General features: G+C 38.6%; 1 protein-coding gene across 4 annotated transcripts in view; it reads left to right on the plus strand.

The window, feature by feature from the left end:
• Window positions 1-25,692, plus strand: part of LOC103041974 (phospholipid-transporting ATPase ABCA1) — a 243,650-nt gene that overhangs the window by 129,661 nt on the left and 88,297 nt on the right. For 3 of the 4 annotated variants that reach the window (XM_049472172.1, XM_049472173.1, XM_049472174.1), the window contains 6 exons: window positions 10,707-10,929; window positions 13,549-13,770; window positions 20,345-20,549; window positions 22,181-22,297; window positions 22,653-22,824; window positions 24,422-24,553. In XM_049472172.1, coding sequence (XP_049328129.1) covers window positions 10,707-10,929; window positions 13,549-13,770; window positions 20,345-20,549; window positions 22,181-22,297; window positions 22,653-22,824; window positions 24,422-24,553 — 1,071 coding nt within the window. Of the gene's footprint in view, window positions 1-5,364; window positions 5,588-10,706; window positions 10,930-13,548; window positions 13,771-20,344; window positions 20,550-22,180; window positions 22,298-22,652; window positions 22,825-24,421; window positions 24,554-25,692 lie in introns of all 4 variants that reach the window. The other variant, XM_049472171.1, reaches the window with a different exon arrangement.

Below are 25,692 nucleotides of genomic sequence, written 5' to 3' on the forward strand. Positions count from 1 at the left end.
ACAGCAACACTAACTAGTATGGATATGTAGGATAGATATATGGCACAGCCATGCTTATACAGTGCTTATTCTGTCGTTAACTTTTCACACAGTCGCTTTCAGCTTTTTAGCTGAATAATTTCAGCTGTTTTGTGCCTTTTGAGTTATTTTAGACCAGTACCTCCCCTTCCCCAGGGAGAGAGGGAGGTGGAAAGAGGGAGATGAAGAAAAAGAGAGAGAGACAAAGGGTGAGATAAGTAGTCAGGGATGGATAAGACTGATAATGAGAAACAAATCTCTCCCTTCTCTCTGTGTTTTCTGTGCCTTCTTCATTTACTGGACACTGCCAAACAACAGTCACCTTGATCCTCTGTGTGTATGTATGTGTGTGTGTGTGTGTGTGTGTGAGAGAGAGAGAGAAAGAGGGAAAGAGAGAGTGAGAGAAAGGGACAGAGCGAGAGATCAAAGGAGATGAATAGGGGGCATAAAACCCAACAATCCTCCTGCTCCCTCAGCCATTTTCTTTCCAAATCCTGGCGGACACTGCCGGACCGGCATCAATTATTAACACTCCAAAACAGCCCCCTCCATTCATAAATTATACAACAAGCATAGCGAGAGAGAGAGAATGAATGGATGTAGAAAGAGTGAGAGAGGCAGATGGATAGAATGAGTGGAGAGAGAGAGAGTAGAGAGTGTGTATGTAATTGGAGTTGCATTCAGTTGTTTGATGTGTAAACACACGCAGTGGTGTTCTGGTTCTCAGGTGAGGAAATGGCTGATCTGAATTTTAAATGTAATTTAAGATCAGGCGGCTCTCGTTGCTTTTCCTACGCATCCTAAACTGTGCTCAACATGAAGCTGCGCATCAGTGTGATGAGTTTTAGACAAATACGCCTCATCCTCAGAGCTCAGCAGTTCTCATTTCTTATAGAACAGTTCATTCTAAAGAAAAAACAGACCAGTATTTTGTTTTAGTTAAGAAAACGACCACAAGGCAACTTTAAATGAATCTAGTAACAGGACAAGAGATCAGCAATAGCTAAAAAAAAATTAGGGAGGAACCAAGACTTACAAGGGAGGACACGTCTTCCTCTGGTCAATACACTTGCTTAAGCCCTATTCATGCATTTTCCAGCACAGTTCCCACGTTATATCTCCACTGTCCCTTAACCACTCCAACATTAAGACTGGTTTATCTTTTTTTTTGTCTAAGGCGTGGTTTTTGCTGTTGTGTGCTGTGTTCTATGCGATGGTGTGTCTGTGTCACCCTGCAGTTTAACCACGTACACTCACCGGCCACTTTATTAGGTACAGGAGTGGCACGCGGTGTGGTTCTTCTGCTGCTGTAGCACAGCCACCTCAACCTCAAGGTTGGACGTGTTGATGTTCAGAGATGCTCTTCTTCTGCAGACCTTGGTTGTAACAAGTGGTAATTTGAGTTACTGTTGTCGTTCTATCAGCTCGGACCAGTCTGGCCATTCTCCTCTCACCTCTGGCATCAACAAGGCATTTGAACCCACAGAACTGTATCCGCTCACTGAATATTTTCTCTTTTTCGGATCATTCTCTGTAAACCCTAGAGATGGTTGTGGGTGAAAATCCCAGTAGATCAGCAGTTTCTGAAAGCCTTTAGGTGCTCTTATTTGGGGTACTGTTAAAGTGCGTTTTCTGAGGCTGGTAAATCTGATGAACTTATTCTGTGCAACAGAGGTAAATCTTGGTTTTCGTTTCATGGAGCATTCCTGATGAGAGCCAGTTTCATCATGACGTTTTCGATAGTTGTTGCAACTGCACTTCGAAGGATAATTTCAAAGTTCTTAAATGTTTACTGTATTCACTATATACCAACTGTACCTCTTCTGTACCCCCCCCCCCCCCCCCCCCCCCCAAAATTAACAATCACCAACCACCTATTATCTTTATCTTACCCAATACGTACTTTGGAGTCATTGTGTACTGTTATACTATGCAGCTACACCTACACTAAGTTGATTTTCATAGCTCCAGTTACCGTGTAGACATCTCTAACAGCCAGTATGTACTGCCCAGCTGATATATTTGTTGAGTTCTCACAGTTAAAGACAATAACAACAGATAAACATTAATTTGTTGTGTGAGCTTTTGTTTGTGTGTACAGTAGCACCTTATAGCACAGTTTATAATGGAAGCAACTACTTCTACAGGGTGTGTTAAGTAGCCCGTGTGTCTCTGAGGGCCTGCTCTAATCTACAATTAACTTGAGGTGTGCATGTGTGTGTGAGTGCCAATATTTAACTGTTTTATCCTCCCTCTGGACCAGACCTACACCTCGCAATCTCTACCTTAGCTTTATTTCTTTCTCACACATGCTCTCTCTATCTCTCTCTCTCTCTCTCTCTCTCTCTCTCTCTCTGTGTCTTTGTGAAAGAAGTCTTCATGATTACTCTCATCTGTTCACTAGTGAGAGAAACACACAGTGCCACAGAGACTCATTTGGCAGAGGCTCCTCAAATTGGCGGCATTTCATCTCCTGAAAGGAATCACACCTTAAAACGAACTGAGAGCAGGAGCGAGAGACAGTGTGTGTGAGTCCATCACCGTCTATACAGCGTAGGATTCCCATATGGCACAAGATATTTTTAAAAGCCGTCCAAGTCTTTCATGGTGGAATGGTACCTAATCGATTGAAATTTGGGTTTTAAATAAATAGTCGTTTAAAATCAGTCACAGAGGCGCCATTACCGAGTCCCACAGTAATAATCTTTCTGCTCAGCTATTTCACCTTTTTTTTGTCTTTTTCAAGGGTAAAATTCAGTCGCTGACATTGTTCTTTGTTGTACTAGAATTCAAAACAGATGAAGACTGGACAGCTCTGGTTCAGCTGGGGCATCAGTTTAGCTCCTGACCAGCATAAGATATTTTTTTCTTTAATGGTTTAGTTGCTCTACATGGTCTATGACACAGCCTAACCATGCTGGGTAACCACCATGACCAGCAGGACCAAGCTGGTCAATCGTCAATACCAGCTGGACTAAGAAAAAAATAAGGGATCACTTAAAAATGATGAGTTTCTTTGATTTTGCCAAATTGAAAACCTGAAATATAATCAAGTGGAAGATGGATGATCACAAGCCATCAAACCAAGCTGAACTGCTGATTTTTTGTACCAGAAGTGGCATAAAGTTATCCAAAAGCAGTGTGTAAGACTGGTGGAGGAGAACATCCCAAGCTCTGCATCTTTTTTGTTATTTCAGCCATTTCTCATTTTCTGCAATACATGCTGTAAATGACAATATTTTCATTAGGATTTTGGGAGGACTATTGTCTGTAGTTTATAGAATAAAACAACAATGTTCATTTTACTCAAACAAATACCTACAAATAGCAAAATCAGAGAAACCGATTCAAAAACTGAAGTGGTCTCTTAATTTCTTTTTTTAGAGCTGTATGTCCATCAACCATGATTGCTAGCATGACTAAGCTGGTCCTCCGGCATAATATAGTGTATATTGTTTTTACCTGACCAGCTTTTAAACCACCTTAACCGTCGAAAATCATGTTTAGACCATCTGAAGCTGGCCTTGATCTGAATTCATTTCAGCAGGGTTTTGGATGCAGTGCCCCATGTTGTTACCTTAGTAATACTTGTGCATTGATTGGCTGGCGGCACTTCTGAAGGAGCTCTAAAGGGAGAAGTGTGTTTGTTTTGCTCAAAAGTTGAGTTCCAAATGTTGAATGTTACCAATCCTTTCCCAGAACTGTATCCAGCACTTTTAACGCAGTCATTTTTAGGATTTAAAGTCAAGTGACGTAAATTATTTGAAATCAAAGCTTTAGAAATACTCTGGTTTCTCAAACCTTGTCCTAGCAGCCATGGGCTCCTCTAAGCAGCTGCATAGCATTCTAAAAAAATACTGTCATATTCAGGTATCTGTTTCTTGTTTGTTGGTCAAGTGGAGGCCTGGCAGGCCAAAAAAAACTTTGATAGAATTGCTGATAGGATTGCTAAAGCATCAAATCAGAGCCACTATTTGGATGCAAGAAGATTCATAAAAATTGATAAGACTCTGAAGAGGTGGTGTGCTGAACTTTTCGTAAAGAAAGGAAAAATGGGAAAGGTACTGCATAAAAGAAAAAGAAAGAGTGTGGAAAGTGATCAAAGGAGATGAGTAGATTAGGTAAATGTGACATGAAGGGTGTGCACACATTTTGTGTGTGTGTCTGTGTCTGTGTGTGTGTTTGTGTGTGTGTGTGTGTGGGGGGGAAGAAGGTAATTGAGCCAAGGCAGCACTTTGTTACAGTAGATCCAGTGTAGATATTGACATGACATTTCCGTGACTTTATGAAGGTAGTTTAATCCACTGTTATTGTTTCATAACAGCATCAGGCCATACATCATACCCAGCAGATAAATGTGGGCCGCAGGGAATAGTGTATCAGCATGCTAAGGAGGGATTGAGAAGCATCATGTGAAACTACAGCCATATTGATGTACAGGATAGTGATGCATAACAAGTCTAAAAATATCTAATAATATAAGAAGGCCAGGGTTTGGTGGTACAATAAGCTCTGAGATAAATATATAACAAAGAATGAATTAACAGAAGTATGGTGTACTGACATAAGTAATGAGCATTGGTCTAAACAAGTACTGAGATAAATGCATATTACAGAGTACTGAGTTGAATACTGAGTACAAAAGCACTGCAATAAATACTGAGTACTGAGATAAATACCTACTGAACACTGAGATTACGACTGAGCATTGAAATCAATACATGCTGAATACTGAGAAATATTCAGTGAGCATTGAGATAATTCTGTACTGAAAACTGAGATAAATATGCAGTGAGCATTGAGATAATTACGTATTGAGTACTGAGCTAAATATGCAGTGAGCACTGAGATAAATACCTACTAAGCGCTACGATAAGTACTGAGCATTGAGATAAATACATGCCGAATACTGATAAATATGTAGTTAGGACAGAGATAAATATGTACTGAATATTGAGATAAATATGTACTGAATACTAGAGAAAAAGAAATGAGCTGCGATAAATCTGTACTGAATACATACTAAATACTGAGATAAATATGCAGTAAGCAACAGTTAAAAAATGCTGAACACTGATCAATTCTGCGCTAAATACATGCTGAATACTAAGATAAATATGCAGTGAACTCTAGTAGTACTGAACACTGAGATAAATACTCAAATAAATTAACTGAATGCTGAGGTAAATGTGTACTGAGCACAGATACATAGGCAATAAGGACTAAGCACTGAAATAACCACATTACCTGCAGGTCTGATCTAAGGTCAGCTCTCTTTAACTCCTCGCCTTCAGCTTAACGTCACTGAGATCTGGACTGTAACTCCCTCTGATGCCCCTTTAACAGCTTTGTGGCGTCCATCTCCACCATCCTGCCCATGTTCCTGGTGCTGGCCTTCATGAACTCAGTGGGTCAGATCATCAAAGGCCTGGTGCTGGAGAAGGAGCTGAGACTGAAGGAGGTCCTGCGGGTCGTGGGCGTCCAGAACGGACCACTGTGGCTGGCCTGGTTTACTGAGAACATGGTGCTGCTGAGCGTTCCCTGTGCGCTCATCAGCGTGATGGTCAAGGTCAGTGGGATGGGTCGTCCACAAGAAAGTCAATGATCAATCAATCAATCAATCAATCAAGGCCTCTTAATTTTTAACTTAATCAATGAATCAACTAATCAATCAAACACCAAATCACTAAGCACTGACCGCAGAGCATTGTGACTCGTTTCCTGCCGCTTAAGTAAAGACAACAGTGGCTTGTTCTGCTAAGCGGATAATGTATTCGTCAGTAACACTCAATGGAGGTTAATTGGAATTCATCAGATTTGTATTGTTTGAAAGAGCGGATAATAGATGCCGTTTTTAATATCATCGGGGGAAAAATAATAAGCGTTCAGGTTGAGCAGTCATAAATTCATGAAGTGGCGGTGCTTTGTGGGTTTGTTGCTCCTGTTTCTCCGAGGAAATAATTACGGCAACATTAATGCGGAATTGCGGCGAATCAGGCCAGAACCGACTGAACCCCCGATTTCTGAATTGGGTAATTATTCTAATTGATTATGCGTGGTTTTAAAGCATTTATAACCCATTTGTGATCAACCCCCTTTACGAATCCCTCCTGCTCCCACCCTCTCCTCTTCCTCCTCCTCCTCCTCCTCCTTGCCCTCTGTGGCTCCCTCTAAAAGCCTTTTTATTTCATCTTCATTAAAGGATTGTGTTCTTTCCAAGTGGTAAATGGCTGCAATAGAAGCTATTGTTGCTTTTGGAAATGTTCATTGAGCGAGAGCGGAAGAGAAAAGCACTGCTGCTGGTGAGAATGTGGGATGATGTTCCACACTGTTAAAAGGATACGCTTCTTCGGGTACTTTTAAGGGTTCTTCAGTTTAAAAACGCTTTGAGGAACCTTCAAGCAAGCTAACGGTGCTTCAAGAAACATTTTCCTCTAAAAAAACTTTTCTTTCACAGTTTCAAATTGAAAAAAAAAACAAATTTCCTCAGAGAATGTATGCCTTTAAAACTGTGGTCATGTTCATGTGTTCTGATGATTAGCACATTTTAATTGTCCCCCACGTTACGTATCAGTTTTAAAATATTATTTTGCTGTATCTTATTATTCAATTAAGTAATTTACAGTCTTGCAGTTGCAGTGGAATTTACATAAACTTAGCACTGTTCCAATATTACACTTGCTGTGCAATTCCACCTTGCTTCTGTGTTATAAGCTCAGTGAAGGCAGTCTGAGACTGTCAGCACATTTCTAAATATTCCTAAAAAGATGCTTCCATCTCTTGGGGCTTAGAGTGCTTCAGCAGACTAAAGTGCTGTCACCATGATCCGAAGATCGTCAGTTTGAATCCAATACCACGCTGCTCGGCATCAGCAGCCGGAGTCAGAGAGAGCACAATTAGTCTTTCTCTCCAAGACGTCCAATTGGTGAGAATATGGGGTAAAATAGAAACAAAGAAAGAGACTAGAGACTAAATTGCTTGCATGAGCATGCTTAGCACTGAGTTAGTGATAGTACCTCATAAAGAGAGACAAAAAAACATCATGAAGAAGGAAGATAAGTGAGGCACTATACAGTGTAGTGTACTATACTGTTGTCATGGAATTTAGATTCTAAATCTAAACAGAGCCTGTATATATTTGTGCTTATATGTGGAAATCTGAGCTCTAGTGTGCTTTGGAGGTAATTTAGATTCATCCAGAAGTATGCAAGCATGCACATCCATTTTACCTGTCCACACGACAGTACTGCAAACTGAGTTTTTAAAAAACAATGGAATGGGAAGCCAAAATATTTGGATACTTGTGGATGGGCAAGTAAAATGCTTGGTCTTTGAGAAGGAGGTGGGTTTACCAAAAGTAGGAGTAGAACATTCTGGCAGTGTCTGTAGGACTTATAGGACAGACTCTGGTTGCAAATTCAACAACATGGAAGACATTTTGGCTTTATTTCTATAGAATGGAAGGAAACAGTACCACATCATTCATGCTTTCCACAGTCTCTGATTGATATCAGCTATAGCCACAGTTATTATTTGTATTTATACATTTATGAGTGCGTTATCAATCAGTATCACTAATAACAGGTGTGCTGTATTTTTTAGCTTTGTAAAGTTTGTTATTGATTTAGCATCATCTCCACTGGTAATTCTGCAAGAGTTTTCCCACCGGAGTCGGCTTCATCTCCGGACAACCAGCCGAAGGCTTTTCCCGGGAGAGATGAATCACTTTTCAAAGGTGTCCTTTGTAATTGGAATGAATTTTTCACAGGTTTATTGGATTTTGTTCCCCTTTATCTCCGAGCTCAAGGTCAGCAATGCTGTGGCACCTGTCTTAAAAATCAACTTCACATTTCACTCAGTGGGAAAAATCACTTAGCGAATTTCGGAAGAGTGTCGCAGAGGCCGGAAGTGACAGGCTGCGTCCAAATCCATATCCTCTCTTCAAATGTAGGGCCACATTAGCCCCTTGATTAGCTTTCTCCAACATTTCTTCCGTCGCTCACTTTCTGATGGCATATTATTTGACTCTCTCTCCTACGCGGAGGACATCACTATTCTTCTCTTTCATTAAATAAGCAGTCTAATGAATTATTAGGCCTTGTTTAAAATCATTTCTTTGCAAATCGAATGCTTCTCTAACTGGAATCGAATAGAAAAACGCTCCCTCATTTGGATCCCTAAATCAATTCTACACAGTTTAATTGGAGAAAGCTGCAGTAAATATAATTCATATCTCAGTGGTGGGAGGAATGATAATGCCCTCATCAGCATGATGGGCCCAGCTAGCCAATCGGCCATTTATAAACATTAATCAGGCTAAATTGAGTTAGCGTGCTGGCTCCGAGGGAACATGTGTGTGCGCGTCTGTGTTGGTGTGTGTATGTGGGTGGTGAGCGAGTTCTGAAAGACAATTTCATGCTGATTTAGAGTGTTATTGTGTCTGCTGGTGATGCTGTTGAACTGAAACACACACCCGCTGTGTCTTCCTCTGTGCGCAATATTATTACGCTGGATGTAATGGACGACCGTGTGTGGCTTCTCTATTAGCACAAAAGGAATAACGTTCCGTAAGAGTAAGAGGTAGAAGCACTGGGAGGAAAAAATGCTCTCAAAAGGTGAAACTCCATAAGAGCATAAGGAAGGAGCCGAGAGTCAAAAGGTGAAATAGTTTAATGGGCTTAATAAATGCTATTAAGAGTCTACTTATTAGTACAGAAAGCTGTGCTTATACATATACAGTATACAGTCCATAAATATTTGGACTGTGACACAATCTTCATGATTTGGGCTCTGCATGCCACACCATTGGATTTGAAATGAAACAAATTAGATGTTGTAGAAGAGTATACATTCAGCTTTAACTCAGTGTCTTAAACAAAAATATCCTATAAAGCCTTTAGAAATTACTAACATTTATCTACAAAGCCTCCTTTTCTTTTCAGAGGATCAAAAGTTATCTCAAAAGTTATTCTATGGGCTGTATGGGCTTTTTTAGGTTTGCATATGGAAACCTAAAAAAAGAAGACATCCATCAGAGAGATAACAGAAATGTTAGGATGTTGGCCAAATTAACGGTTTGATACAGTCGCGGTAAAAAGAGCGCAGTGGTAAACTTGAAGAACTTGAAGTCTTGGACATCCACGGAAAACCACAGTGATGGATGATCACAAAATGCTTTCCATGCTAAAGAAAAACCCATGACAGCATCCACCCAAGTGAAGAGCACTTTGCAGGAAGAAGGTGCATCCGTACCTCAGTCTGTCTATCATAAAGAGAAGTCTTGATGAGAGCAAATACAGACAGTTCATCACGAGGTGCACATCATTAATAGAAAAAACAGATTCTATTCCGTATTCTTTGCCCAGGTGAAACTAGGATCAACCTCTACCAGAATAATGGGAAGAAGGCTCAGAATAGCTTGACACAAAGCACACTACATGCTCTGTTAAACATGGTGGTGGTAATATGATGGCATGGACGTGCACAGCTTCCAGGGTCACTAGTGTTTATTAAGGATGTGACAAATAAAAAGAAGTGAACAGGGATTCACTTACTGCTCAGATTTAATCAAATGCAGCAAGACTGATGGGATGATACTTACAGTACAGGTGGACAGTGACTCGAAACATACTGCAAAAGCAAACCAGGAGATTTCTAAAGGTCTCCTTCTGCTAAAATCCTCTTTTTTTTTTTTTTTGTGACATACAGTAGGTCTCACTGAGTTGTATGTGCATGCTTCACATGAAACTGTTCTTTAACCTCTATTGTCTGCAGTAGCAAAGAAAAGAAAAGCCTCGATCAGGTAAAGCACCATGTCCACGTCAACCCGTGAGTTCATGGTCTTGTTCACCTTGGCTCGGTACCGCCCACAGGCAGAGCTGAACCCGGGCTGCAAAAGATCCAACATTGTCAGCTAAAGAGCTTGCATCTCTGTTTACACCAGCTAGTTAGCGTCAGCTATCTTGTGTAAGCAATTATAGGTTTAAATTGGATCTCCGGTTGATTACACATTTTACTGAGACCTTAAATATACTCTAGTGAAGCATGATCTGACAAGGCAGCTCAACTCGACACAACACTGGTCAAAGCACCAGTCACAAAAAAACAGCTTACATGACATTCATTCATACTAGAGACCACATCTAGACATTTTAAAATGAATAAAAAACAATGGATTGAGACCTTTAGGGTAATTAAGTGGAATATTCTGCAGTTGCCTTGTCAATCATCGGATATAAACTCGTTTATGCATCATTATACTAATTTAAGACAAAACTAAAGGCAGAAAGACACACAAACCAGCAACAACTTAAGGCTGCTGCTGTAATTGCCTTGCAAAACATCATAATGGGTGAAAACCAGGCTTTGGATCCACACAAAGGATTAAAGTATTAAAAATAAACATTTTATTTCTGGTAAAGTTCATATGTCCAAGTGCTTTTGAGCTCCTGAAATGAAGAGGCTTTGTAGATACATGGTTGTAATTCCTGAACACTTAATAGAGTAGTTTTTTTCAACCACTTGAATTAAACTTCTACAAGTCAACACTTTAATTGTATCTCGTTTGTTTTACTTTAAATCCAAGCTGGAGACATGCAGAGACCAAATTATGAAGATCTGTAGCCGTTTGTCTGTGTGTACATGTGTTTGTGTGTTTTGTCTGTGTGTGTGTGTGTGTGTGTGTGTAGGTTCCTGCGCTCCCTGTCCCGCTCGCTGCCTCTGTACATGACTTTAGCGTGGATTTATTCGGTAGCTCTGATAGTGAAGGGCGTGGTTCAGGAGAAGGAGGCGCGTCTGAAGGAGACAGTGCGGATGATGGGCCTAAAGAGCTCCACCTACTGGATGAGCTGGACCGTCAGCAGCTTCATCCCGCTCAGCGTCAGCGCGCTCCTCCTCACGCTCATCCTCAAGGTGATTAGTGTTGATTCACTCTGATTCACGGCGGCCATTTTCTAAACACTGGAGCTCAGCAGGCACAAAACGGCTCACCAGCAGCGCTGGAACCGAGGAAGTTAATGAGGAAATTAGCTCAGTTTAATTCAACAAGCAGCAGACATGTTACCATTTCCACGCTAGAACAATTAAAGAGGAATTCAAAGGGAATTTCTTCATTATTATGTAATCATTCAGAGTACTAACTCTGTTCTAAAGAAGTCAAAATTATTCACAGATTTCTAAACTAATTGCTATGAATTAAGTAACTCCAATTAGTTATGTTTAGTACTATTGTGTAAATTGATAACCTCTGGAAATATAATCAAGAGGAAGATTGATCATCACAAGCCATCAGACCAAGCTGAACTGCTTGAATTGTTGCACCAGGAGGGGCATAAAGTTATCCAAAAGCAGTGTGTAAGACTGGTGGAGGAGAACATGCCAAGATGCATTATAACTGTGATTAAAACCCAGGGTTATTCCACCAAATATTGATTTCTGAACTCTTAAAACTTTATGAATATGAGCTTGTTTTCTTTGCTTTATTTGAGGTCTGAAAGCTCTGAAAATAAATGCTGTAAATGTAAAAATATATTGTAAATATTTTTATTTGGAATTTGGGAGAAATGTTTCCAGTAGTTTATAGGATAAAACAACAATGTTCATTTTGCTCAAACAGATACCTATAAATAGCAAAATCAGAGAAACTGATTCAGAAACTGAAGTGGTCTCTTCATTATTTTCCAGAGCCGTATCAACTATTTAGTAACTACAATAATTTATTCAACTTTTGAAAACAATTCAGTATCTACTATTACTACTAAATTATTTAGTAAATAATATAGCTTATTTATTAAACACTAAAAACTATTCAAAATATATTTAAATTTCCTATTGTGTAAGACACAATAATTATGAATTATTCAGTATCTACTGTTATTTGTATAGAAGCTATAATTAATTATTCAGTATCTAATATAATTAGTTACAAATAATATATAATTACAAATAGTTACAAATAATTAATATAATTAATTACAAATTCTTTATTACAAACTAACCTTTGTTATTAACTAATCACTGAATAATGCTATGCGCATAATATTTATTATGAGTTAAATTTCTCCTCCGAATGATTCTGTAACCTCTAATAAATAGTTATCTCTGAACTACAATAATAAATGAATAGTACTTTTGTAAAGCATGGAGTGAGGAACTTTTGACGGACAGTGTGTGAGATGAGATGTGAAAGGTAACACTGCTCTGGGATCAGTGCGAGTTCCCCCGCTCTGGGCGGGATTTATGAGGCTCCAGCTGTTCTGGGGTCAGTTTGACAGCGGGCCGGCGCCGCAGAGCTCCAGTGTTAGAAGTGTCCAGTGGCTCTGTAATGGGGAGGTTAATGAGCTGGAGCTCAGACACGGCCTTATGAGAGCTGCATCACACTGATAATGTTCACATCTCACACACACACACACACACACACACACTCACGAATACACACAAACGAATACACACACACACACTCACGAATACACACGGAAACATACACACAGACAAGCCCCCCCCTACAGAGTCACAATGCCAAGGTCTTATCTAATCATCTCCAATGAGTATTTTTAATCAACAGCCCTCTTCTCTCTTTCACTCTCTCTCTCTCTCTCTCACTCCCTCCCTCCTTCCTTTCTTTATTTTTTCTTTTTCTTTCTTTCTTTCTTTTTTTCTTTCATTCTTTCTTTCTTTCTTTCTTTTTGTTTCTTTAATTATATCTTTGCTTTCTTTTTCTTTGTTTCTTTAATTATCTGTTTGTGCTTTTCTTTCTTTCTTTTTTTCTTTCTTTTTTCTTTTCTTTATTTTTTCTTTCTTTCTATCTTTCTTTATTTTAATATCTGTTTTCTTTTTTTCTTTCTTTCTTTAATTATCTGTTTGCTTTCTTTTTCGTTGTTTCTTTAATTATCTGTTTGTGCTTTTCTTTCTTTCTTTCTTTCATTCTTTCTTTTTTTCTTTCTTTCTTTAATTATCTGTTTGCTTTCTTTTTATTTGTTTCTTTAATTATCTGTTTGTGCTTTTCTTTCTTTCTTTCTTTCTGTCTGTCTGTCTGTCTGTCTGATAATTTTGTGTTTTAACCCTTTCTGATGGTTTACAGCTTCTCCATGAGGATCATTTATTTTTTAATAGTCGTATTTGTGCAAAGACGCCTCATATACAACAGGATAAGAATGCTTGTAAGACTTTCTTCTATGTTTATCATCACACTTTTCAACATAGGATAGAAATGCTGGCGGGACCTGAAGTTCATAAAGAAGAAAATGAGGACCATTTTAGAATGTTGCTTCACCTCAACATAATAATGTCCAAGAAAACTTTTTTTTTTGCTCTGTAGTCCTGTTTCTTGCTGCTTGCTGCTTGTTGATCAATTGCGGCTACAAATCAAGTAACTTTGATGGAAAATGTCGATTTGTCTCCTGCCAGTGTGAATGCAGGGTTACTCTCTCATTCTCTTTGTTTCTCTCTCTCTCTGTATCCCTTTATCTCTTTTGTTGTGCATCTCTCCCTCTCTCTCTCTCTCTCTCTCTCTCTCTCTCTATTCCTCTGCAGTATGGGAAGGTTCTGAGGTACAGTGACCCGTCGGTGATCTTCGTGTTCCTGCTGGTGTTCTGCATGGCCACAGTGATGCAGTGCTTCTTCATCAGCGTCTTCTTCTCACGAGCCAATCTGGCGGCGGCCTGCGGGGGTCTCATCTACTTCCTGCTCTACCTGCCCCACGTCCTTTGCCAAGCCTGGAGGGACGTCATCACCTTCAGAGCCAAACTTGCCACGGTGAGAGAAAGAGTGTGTGTGTGTGTGTAGGCTGAGTTACAGAGTGTCTGTGTCTCTTCACGCAGATTGAGTCATAATTTTTCACAGAACTCCTGTTATAGTTCCTGAGTTTGAGATCACCACTTTTATTAATGCAATAATTCACTCAGTGCTTTTATAGCATTATTTTTTGGAGATGAGAAACATATTTTCCTGTGAAAAGATCGTTCACGGGCCAATTTATTATAATTTTTTTTTTTAAAGCACCTGCTATGTACCCCCATACACTGGCCACTTTATTAGAAACACACAGTTTGTGCTTCCACTCTCTGGACACTTTATTAGAAAGCCCTACTTTTAACATCCACAATGTAACAATATGTAGCTGCTCCTGCTCTCCATATGCCAGGGCTTGATCTAAACTCCAGCTGTGGAGCAGCGGTTCACACAGGCCGTGTTACAGGTGTCACATTAGCAATAAATCACAACAAGGTCAAAATCAGATTCTCAGCGTTATCACACCTGCATTGCTAAGCAGCTTCTCATTTTGGCTGGGATCAGATGTCCTATGGTAACCCATAGCAGTGTGCTGAGAAAGTGACCTTACATGCTGTGACTTATAGACTGTGTCATGCTGTTTGTAAACATACAGGTTGGATCATGGTGGAATGCTCAGATCTGTTCGGTGGCAGAACAGCTTACTTTATCTAGAGGTGTAGAAATGATTAAAACAGACTGAGGCAAAACTGTTACACACTCATCCACAAAAGAAGTGCTCTAAAAAGTAAAAATATATATATATATATGCTTACCCAATACAAGCTCAATTTTCAGTGATCTGGTGATTGGGCTGACTACTGATAGAAGTATTGAAACCTTGTGAGAGGCAACACATGAGGTAACCAGAATGTCCTGTACATATCACTGAGCTGTTAGTGTCCCTCGTGTCACTACTAGGGGTTACTGACTGTTGTATGTTGTACAGCGACCTCCATTATTATTGGCACCCCTGGTTAAAAAGTGTTTTTTGGCTTCTCTTAAATTATTATTTTTTAAATAATATAGGACAACAATGCAAAAAAGAGAGTAAAATCTAAGCTTTAATTCAAGAGCCTTTATTTGATGGTAAAAAAAAAAAAAACACACATTATGAAATAAATCTTTTAAATGAAATCAGATGTGGCATAATTATTGCCACCCCTGGTGTTGGTACTTTATAAAACCTCTGTTTGCCAACAGGACAGCGTTTAATCTTCTCCTATAGCTCTTCACAAGATGGGATAATACAGAGAAGTCCTGGGTCCTGGGTCTTCTCCTGTGCACTCTTATCTTCAGCTTTTCTAATGGGTTGAGGTCTGGGGACTGAGATGGACATTTTTGAGTAGATTTGGACGCATGTTTTGGGTCATTGTCTTGCTGAAAGACCCAGTGGTGACCCATCTTCAGCTTTCGAGCAGAGGCCACCAGATACTGATTCAAAATATCCTGATATTTCAAAGAGTTTGTGATTCCATGTACGCCTGTTGCGTCTGAAACGGTCAAATTTTTCTGATGTTATAAAGCGTGAAGTGACAGGATCGAGCAACTGAGGCCACATCGTGCGTGAAGGAGAGCTGGTCATCAACCATAACACCCAGGTTCCTAGCAACCTTTGTCTGTAAGAGAGAGAGAGTCGATGGTTAACAACCTGGATTAATTGATAAAAACGATATGGTCCAGTTTTGTAGCAGTTTGTCCAGATTTATCAATCACGACAGCAATCAAACAAAGAGGACAGTAGCTGGCTCACTGATTTCAAAGCTGGCAATTTGTTGTGAAATGACCACTGTGCTTCTTTCAGTCCAATGATCCACCCATTTCAAAGTCTGTCAGTTAAGCAAAATGTATTTTGAATGTATTGTAGAGGCATGTCTAGTAGTCAATGATCTCTCACCAAGATATACATTTCTCAAAAGTGTCCTCTGAGAGCCTTTTTATAGGACTTTTCTTTTTGATGCCCCTTTTTTTGTGGGACCCATTGTCTAAACAGAGCACACCTATAGTAATTTACTGTATGTATCTGCGTGTCTAAGACATAACTGCATTCTGAGTTTTGCAGAAATCTGAGTTGTGTTATTTATTGTTCATCACTGGCTGTAAAAAGAATAATGAATAATGAATGCCGTAGGAACAGGGTCCTTCTAGGATTCTTTAGTAAAGGCAAGGTTTTCTATGGATTCATGACCACCCAAATCAATTCATCAGCTGCCCCCTACCCACAGGCACTATGAATAATTTGAAGAGAATATGAAATTGCAAAAAAAATAAAAAGTAAAAAATGATATTGGTTTCATTCATTCCTCTCCCTGTGCAGCGGAGTTTACACAGAGCCAAGCAAATTAAAACTTCAGTCCACCTTTGAGCTCATATCGCTAATTTTCAATGTAATATCAGAGAACAGAGGGTGGTTCCTGTGGCCCGCTGGCTCAGGTAATGACCTGCCCTGTAAATCTCTGCAGGGCCGCTGTTATTCTTCGCAGTCCTGACGGAAGATAAGCTGAGAAACCCTTCAGCTTTTGGGAGTTTAATTTTGCTATCTCGAGGTTATACACCGTAACTTTTTTGCTTAACATGAACCACGTTTTCTATTTCTATTTGGTGCAGTGTGCTAAAAAGGTAAGTTGTAGGAGTTGGATATGTTAAATCTAGTCGTGAGCATCTGATATATATATATATATATATATATATATATATATATATATATATATATATATATATATATATATATATATATTATGCTATGCAAATACAGTGTTTCCCCATTCAGTAGCTGTGAGGGTTAATATGTCAGTGTAACAACAAAGCAGAGAGGAAACCCAGCCGTGACTCCTGTGTGTGCGCGGTCAGCCCGGAGGCTATTGTTCAAAATAAAGAGTAATACGGAAGCATTTTGCCCTTTGAGACAGAGAACAGTAATAAATGGTGTATAGTGGCTTTTCTCTCTGTGCGACTCATTGAAGTGACCTTTATCTCGTGTACTGCTTATTCATCCTTTGGAGTGTCCTTTAGCTGGAGAGAGAGTTTTAATCTTCATCACAGTATGCCTGCAAACAGTGTGCATCACAATTACTGTGTGTGTGTGTGCGCGTGTGCCTGTGCCTGTCCGTCAGCTCCTTACAGTCTGACGACTGCCATTGTGGTGCATTAAGACTGACGTATCACTCTCGTTACGGCAGCGCAGATTTATCACTCTGTCGTCTAATGATGCGACGTGTGTGTGTTACTGATGATGACCACAGGACTTGTGTGTGTGAGGGTGTGTGTGTGTGTGTGTATGTGTGTGTTGCCATATGTTTTAAACATATTGATTTATTTAGTAACCAAAAAAGTGTTAAATAAACCAGAATATGTTTTTCTGATCATTTTAGCTTACATTTTAACTGTTGTGCTGAACTTATCTAGAATTGATTACTTGAATAGAGAAGAAAACAATACTTAATAAATAGTTACCAGCCTTAGAAATCAAAAGTTAACAGCACCCCTAGATAAGAAGACTTTTTTCGTTGCATGCTGTAAGCTTCTTCAAATCCCGCCCAAGATTTTCAATGGAATTCATTTCAGGCAACTGTGACAGCCCCTTCAGAATCTTCCAGGACTTATTCTGAAACCAGAAGGCTTAATTATGCCCAAGCTCCAGCTTCCTTAAAGAAAGCCACCACCATGCTCCACTGTAGACAGAGAGTTTCAGTATATGCTTTATTCTCTATCTTCCTGACCTTCAGCTGAACCCAACATACCCAAAAAGTTGCAGTTTTGTTTCATCAATCTACAGAAGTTTTGGGATTTTGTTCTGTAGAGCGATTAAACAAAACCAGAACTTTTCAGCCCTGTAGAACAGCAATACTGTGTGTGTGAAGCAACATGTTGAAAAGAAGTCCATCCTACAGTAAAGCTTGACTGTGTGGGGCTGAATTTCGAATTTCTTATTCTGGCCCTGGAAAAACTTGCAGCGTGTGGGGGGGCACAGTGGATTCAATTCAGTCAATTTTCCGGAAATTCTTGGAGAAAACATCAAGTCTTCTGTGAGGAACCTCCAGCAGAACAGTGTTAACAAGCATACCTCAAAGTTTTACCTCATTGTTAGTGATCTTCTCTTTGATTAAGCTGAAAATTTGGCATCAGTGTATCTTCCAACAGGACACATATGTAAAACATGCATATCTATAAGTCCACTAAGGATTGGTTCCAGAAGTAGTCCTGGAAGATTCTGGTAGCTGGCACAGTCGTCTGCACAGTCCTGAACCCTTAGAGAGAACCTCTTTGATGGGACTTGAAGAAGGCAGTTGCAGTACCCAAACCCAAGAATATTACTGGTCATTGCTACTGTCAGTGTTCATGAGGAACAGGCTACTATCCCTTAGGGTGATTGAAGTTGGTATCTGACTATTCATTACAATTTGGCAGTTTTTTTTTTTATTGTGTCAGAATTTCATGATAAATGGACCAATATACATTTTGTAAAATGCATATTTATATGTATTAATATGTGTGTGTGAGTGAGTGTGAGGTGATGCTCTGGCTGAGCTCTGTGTGTGTTAATGAGAAGTGCTTTATTTCAGTGGGAGATGTCAGTGGCTGAGTGAGTCATTGCTCATCTGAGTAAGAGACAAATCAGTGTCTGCTGTCAGCGTCACTCACAACTTGTCGCAATTACTGTGTGTGTGTGTGTGTGTGTGTGTGTGTGTGTGTGTGTGTGTGTGTGTGTGTGTGAGTGATGGAAAAGGAGAGTTGTCTCATAGTGCATAAGATATTGAGAGTAAAAGTGTGTGTGAGAAACGGAGAAAGAAAGAGTGAGAGATAATAGTAATACAGCAAGAGAAAATGAGCAGTGTGTTTTTTGTGTGTTTGTGCGTGTGTGTGTGTGTGTTAGCATTCAGGTTTTTTTTAGCATCATTAATAAAAAACACATCAGCCTCCACACATTATTATTATTTTAATTATTCCACACATTTTCATCTCTCTCCATCTTTGTTGTTTCTTTCTTTCTGATTTTCTTTTTCTTCTCCTTTTTGCTCATTTATCTCTCACCCTCTACCTCTCATTTTTTCCTTTTTTTTCTAAAAATGTATTTTTTTATATTCTTTCTCATTATCTCTTTGCTCACTTTGCTTGTCTTGATGTCTTTCCTTCTTTTCCATTATCTCTCTTTCTTTTTTCAATGTTTTACTTTCTTTCTCTCTGTCTCTCTCATTTGTTTTTTTATCTCTTTTTTGTACTCTGCTCCCCTCTCTCTCTCGCTCTCTTTCGCTCTCTCTCTCTCTCTCTCTCTCTCTTGCTCTGTCTCTCTCTCTCTCTCTTGCTCTGTCTCTCTCTCTCTCTCTCTTTCTGTTGGTGCTCCTCTGCTATTGTTTTTGATCATATTCATAAAACTGTATTTCAATGAGGGGAATCATTTACATTTATATTAATGACTCGGTCTCCTTGGGGTGTGTGTGTGTGTGTGTGTGTGTGTGTGTGTGTGTGTCTTACAGAGAGAACACTGCTGGCATTCAAAATACAATTAAACATCTGACACCTGTGTGTGTGTGTGTGTGTGTGTAAGTGTGTTTGTGTGTCTGTGTTGTCCTTGGGATGCACCTTGTGAAATGTTGTGTGTGGTTGAAGCCAGTGCTTCTGTATGTTTGGTTACCAGTACACCATTTGTGACTGTGTGTGTGTGTGTGTGTGTCATGGGTCATGAGTCATGAGTCTTATAGAGTTGAGAGCTACACATTACGGATTATTAATTTGGAGAAATTATATTCTGAATTATATTAGAGAATTAAAGTGTAAAATTTGGGTGTGGACACATATTTCATATTGCTTCCTGGCTCTTGCTGTGTGTTGGTGAACATTATCCTGCTGAAAAATGCCAAATAGAAGCCCTGCCATTAGAGGCAACATGTGGCTTTAAGATATCCGGCACATATCTCTGAGCTGGTAGAGTCTAGAGCTGTTATTTTTTTTTTAATGTAAATAATTTCACAGCTTTCGAGTGTCCCTACAGTCTAACTGCTGCTCATTCAGTGCATGGAGATTATCAAAATAAAAATGTGGTTCTTTATGGAATCAAACGAGATTTGTTGAAAGTTTTTTTTGTTTGTTTGTTTGTTTTATGGCATCACTCAAAGATCTTAATGAAAAACAAGTATATCCATTTTTGTTGATCTTTAGTTTACCACATAATTTGAACAGACAAAATGACCTGAAAAAAAAAACTAATTTTAAAGGTTTTATCTCTCTCCTGTAAAGTTGCTGTTTTGGAGATACTTGTTTTTCATTAGACAGCGACGATATGCAGCCACTCTGTGTGTCAGGGCAAGGCATTTGGAATTTCTGGAATAAATGTCAAAAATATCTACTTTTTTGACAACCATCATCCACCACCTTAAAATTATTCTAAAACTTGTAGGATTGGTGGCATACCACCCTACACTCCTCCCTCTTCCGATCATGAAGTTGCACACCAGTGCACGTTTCTCTGCAGGTTTCAGATGAAGTCAACGTGTCCACAAACTTTTGACAGGTAGTGTGACTGTGTGTGTGTGTGTGTGTGTGTGTGTGTGTGTCTCTGCAGAGTCTGCTGTCGTGTGTGGCGTTCGGTTACGGCTGTGAGAATTTCGCCCGTTACGAGGAGCAGGGGGTGGGCATCCAGTGGAGCAACATCTTCGTCAGCTCTCAGGAGGACGACCCCTACAGCTTCTTTGTCTCCATCGTCATGATGCTGGTCGACACTCTGATGTACTGGATCCTGACCTGGTACATCGAGAACGTGTTTCCAGGTGAGCACAGTTACACAGTGATGGGTGAATCTTCAGGTGTTAAAAATATCTTAATTGACATAAAGACAATGTTTAACAGTGGTGATGAACCTAAATGTAAGTGTGCCAGTACAGAATGAAAGTATAAAAATAAGTGCTGAAATGTATTTTTAAAAAAAGCAGCATAGTGGTTAATCACTCATTCTTTATCCTAGGCAAGATTAACTGACCAGTCCTGACTAAGGCTATGCTCACATTACCGGGCTGAAGTAGCTGAAATCAGATTTTTTTTTGTGTGTGTCATTTAGAGCATTTATTTACAGAAAATGAGAAATAACAAAAAAAGATACAGGTTTTCTTTTCTTTGTTTTAAGAGTTCAGAAATCAATATTTGGTGGAATAACCCTGGTTTTTATTTGCAGTTTTCATGCATCTTGGCATGTTCTCCTCCACCAGTCTTACACACTGATTTTGGATAACTTTATGTCACTCCTGGTGCAAAAATTCAAGCAGTTCATCTTGTTTCAATGGCTTATGATCATCCATCCTCCACTTGATTATATTCCAGATGTTTTCAATTTGGTAAAATTAAAGAAACTCTTCATTTTTTTAGTGGTCTCTTATTTCTTCCAGAGCTGTTTGTCCTGGCTATGTGAAGACAGCAGGTTAGCTCATCTTTGTATTGTATGACCCTGCATGTCTGTCATGCCACAGCTAAGCTTCAGACAGAGAAATTTCATGTCTGCTTCATACATCCCAAAGTGTGTGGCTCGAAAGCAGCTTTAATCATAAAAGTGAAAAAGTGAAGAATAAATACTGTATTAATTAAATTATGAACCAATAAACCAAATGCTTAATCATGTTCAAACTATAAACTTTATGTGAACATAATAAATTCAAAAAAGCATTTTTTTTTATTTCTAAAAACTAAAATAAAAAACAATAAATAAATAAGCAAAAAATATAGATTTTTCTTTCTTTTTTTCATGTGGGCCATAATGCTTTATGTTGTTGTGAAAAGATAGTAAGTGGTGGAAAAAGTAAAAACTCCTAACGTACCTTTTTCGGAGGCTAAACCAGATTTTAAAGGCATGTTGAATGCTGGTTTCTTACTTAGACTTTCTCAATCCATAAAAAAATGACTGGCTGGTCTTACAGTATTTCACAGTTTTTGGGTTTGTAGGTGCTTCAGAAAGTGTGTACACAAGTGTGTTTGTCACAATGTGTCCCTTTTAAAGCCTAGTCTGTGACACCCAGGTAGGCAGTGTAACCAAGGATTTAGAAAGGGGGATGATGTGTTCTTTTCTCCTGAGAACTCTGGCGGGTGTGTTTTGAATCTGCTGGGGCTTTTTGGCTGTTTTTTTCCAGTTAAAAAAAAAACTGTTTCAGATATAAAGGCATCTGTGTGTGTCACGCGTCCTGGTCTCCCTTCTGCCTTTGTCATTTCAAACTATGATCAAATGTATTCCTTCACGGTTTCTTTGATCACCTTCCCCTGAATACTGATTTAGTGCACCTGTTAAACAAAATCTGTTTTGTTGTATTTAGTCCTGTTCGTATCGCTGCATCTTTGCAAAGTATTGCCAACTCAGACTTGGCGTTGGTAAAGAGGGTTGTCATTTACATTTAATCTACCCCATCTTCTTCCACAGGGCAATATGGGATACCCAAGCCGTGGTATTTTCCTTTCACATCCTCCTACTGGTGTGGGACTCCGGTGGGCTCTGACACAGAACCGGATGCTTTAGATGCTCTGGAAGATCAAAATGGTACACATACACACTTATCCAAGGTTACTATGGAAAAAATACAATAGTATTAATCGGGATCTTGTGGCTGATTTGCTTTAGCCTTGAAATGTTTAATAAAATTATTACATTTATTCCTAGATAAAAAACTCAAAACCCTTAAAAAAGGGCTCTTCAAGCCTTCATTAAACTCTACGCCTCTACTCTCGCTTTTTTTTTTTTTTTACGTAATGTTTTTTACATCTTGTCCACATTTCAGGAAGACCAATAGAAATGCTCTAACATAATTTAATCTTGATACAAAGAAATATTGACATATTGCCCACATCTATACCATAAAATAAACAAAAATTAAAATAAAACGTGTTTCTTACAGGGTATCTAGAAAAGCCCCCTACTGGTCTGAAGGCAGGCGTGTCTATAAGGAACCTGGTGAAGGTCTACAAGACAGGAAACAAGCTGGCTGTGGATAAACTCAGCCTGGACTTCTATCAGGACCACATTACCTCTTTCTTAGGACACAATGGAGCCGGAAAAACCACCACTATGTGAGTTACAGAGCAAACACACATGTACTGAACTTCACAAACATCTTTCTTTTCTCATTTTGTCAAATTACAACCACACATTTAAAATGTATTTATTTTTTTGAGATTGTAAGTGACAGACGAACATAAAGTAGCACATAAGTGTGAAGTATTCTAAGACATTCTTTGATCTAATCTATTCCATTGTAGTTCTGACTGTATGTTTAGGGTCATTGTCTTGCTGGAAGGTGAATCAACTTCCCAGTCTCAAAGCCTCCTACAGGTTTTCTTCCAGCTTATTTAGCTCCATCCATCTTCCCATCAACTCTGACCAACCTCCCTGTTCCTGCTAAAGATAAGCCCAGGATAAGGATGGTGCTTTTTTTTATACTTACATTTAGGCCAAAAAGTTCATTTTTGGTCTCATCTGACCACAGCAAATTTTTCAGCGTTTGCTTTGTCCCCTTAATGGCTTGTGGCAAACAGCACTTCTTATGTATTTCTATAAGCAATGCTTTTTCATCTCTTCCATTAAGGCCAGATTTGTGGAGTGCAATACTTATAATTGTCCTGTGGAAAAAAAATAAATAAATAAAATAAAAATCCACGAGTTGTGGATTTCTGTAGCTCCTCCAGAGTGACCATGGGATTTTTCGCTGCTTTTCTGACTAGTGCTCTCCTTGCTCGATCTGTCCGTTTGAGTGGCTGGCCGTATCTTGGCTGGTTTGCAGTTCTAGAGTGCTACTGGGGATGCTCAAAGCTTGGGATTAGTTTTTATAACCTAACCCTACTTTAAACTTCACAAAACTCCACAAACAAAAAACACTGGGGCCATCCAGGTACAGGTGTATATATACTAAGACTAATTTTACACACAGCTGGACTCTATTAACTAATTAAGTGACGTCTGAAGGCAACTGATTACACTGGATTTTATTTAGGGGGTTCAGAGTAATCTGGCTGAATACTTTTGCAATTTTTTTCAGATTTGTATTTGATTCAGATTTAGAAACCCATGTATCATTTTCATTCCACTTCACAATTAAGTGCTACTTTGTATTGATTTATCCCTTAAAATAAAAAAAAAAAGTGAGTTCAAGGGATATGAATACTTTTCTAAGCCTTTGTATAAGATTTATTGCCATATTTCTACCATCAATAGGTCATTTCAACAACCAGCTTTATGGATGTGTAAGAGAAACAGTACAGTACTGTTTTATTTGAATGCATTTAAATATAAATATAAATAAATATAATAGATTGTCATTTAATAACAAGCACCCACACACACTCAGTATCTACTCCAGACCATCTAATTAACCTAAAAAAAAAAAAAAGGTACTTAATGCCATGACCTCTGTCACCTGTTGCTATAGTAGCAGTGTTATATCACCCTTTTTGTTTTTTGTCCACTTCTCTTAGTTCAGAAAATATGTTCTGCCTCCTTTAAGCCTGCCTCTGTGTGAGACTTGTAGCTTCATCTTCTCTCTGGATCTGTTGTGTGGATATCAGTTTTTGCTGTGATTGAGATTGATGGAGTGAAGGAATGGTGAAGCATGCTCTGAAGCACTCGGTGGTCGTCTGACAGTTGGTTATGTTTGACCTTTGCTGCCTTTAGGTCAATTCTGACCGGCCTGTTTGCCCCCACGTCTGGCACAGCTTACGTTAACGGCTTCGACATCCGCAGAGACATGGACACCATCCGGAAGAAGCTGGGCATGTGTCCGCAACACAACGTCCTGTTTAACGAGTGAGTAGCAGAGGTCAGACTCACGCTGGACAAGCCAGCATAGGGGTTCTGGTTCGGAATCGAACGTTAAGGTGTTTGTTGTTGTTGTTCTTCTTCTTCTTCTTTTAGTTCAGCAGAAAAAAAGAGTAAATACCAACTGATAACTTTAGTGTTACTGAGTTACTACATTGTAGCTTAGCTGAAATGGTGGCTAAAGTAGGAGTTAAATTGGCCTAGTATTAAACAACTTCAGTATAAAGTATTCACTTTTTAAGTTTTTTTTTTTTTTAACAACAATAAATGCACTTTTATTTTACTTTACAACCTTTTTTCATTCATTATGATTAAATCATGAAACAGTGTAAATAACTGCAGGTTTACATATTAAAATTTAAAAAATTAAAGTTCAGGGATGAAGGGTTTGTTCTTTTATAACTAAAGAGAGTGTAGGCCAAATGTAAATCTGCCTAAATATATCTAAATATATACGTAGAACTAAGGAATTTATCAAAAGCAATTGTGAGCTGAAAGTAATGTGTCTAAATCTAAACGTTAACAGCTGTTATATTCGTATACTATATCTTTTTGGGTTCTGCAGATTTTTAAAATAAAATCATATTTATATCTTGTATGGTAACAGGTAAAGAAAAAATCTTAAATTTCAATATACGGCAGTGTAAAAAGATTTTGATTTTAATTTTTGAGCAATTGTACTGGTGCATTCATCATGAATTTCTGACACAATGTTATGAATTGAATTAAAAAACTAACAAAAAAAAAATGTCAAATCTTAATTAAAGTTAAACTCAGCTGAAACTGAGTAAATGGAGACGTTATACCTGAAAAAAAGCTAATTTATTTCAGGTTTTATTAAATAAGTTGCAAGTGACCAGTTGTAAATTTTAATACATGTAAATAAACACCTGGATTATATTCAGCAAATAATGCAAGACATTAATATAGTTGAACATTCTTATTAATGTTATAATAATATAATCATGCATTATTACCCCTTAATCTGAAGAGTAAACTCAGTCTTATTATTAATGTATTAATGTACAATCTTATTATTTAGTAATCTCTATGAAGAATCAGGGATTATATTATCAAATATAATGAAAGTAACTAATCTCTAGGATAAATATTAATGAATGTGGAAT

The sequence above is a fragment of the Astyanax mexicanus genome, chromosome 25, assembly GCF_023375975.1.
Source record: "Astyanax mexicanus isolate ESR-SI-001 chromosome 25, AstMex3_surface, whole genome shotgun sequence".
Lineage (NCBI taxonomy): Eukaryota > Metazoa > Chordata > Actinopteri > Characiformes > Acestrorhamphidae > Astyanax > Astyanax mexicanus.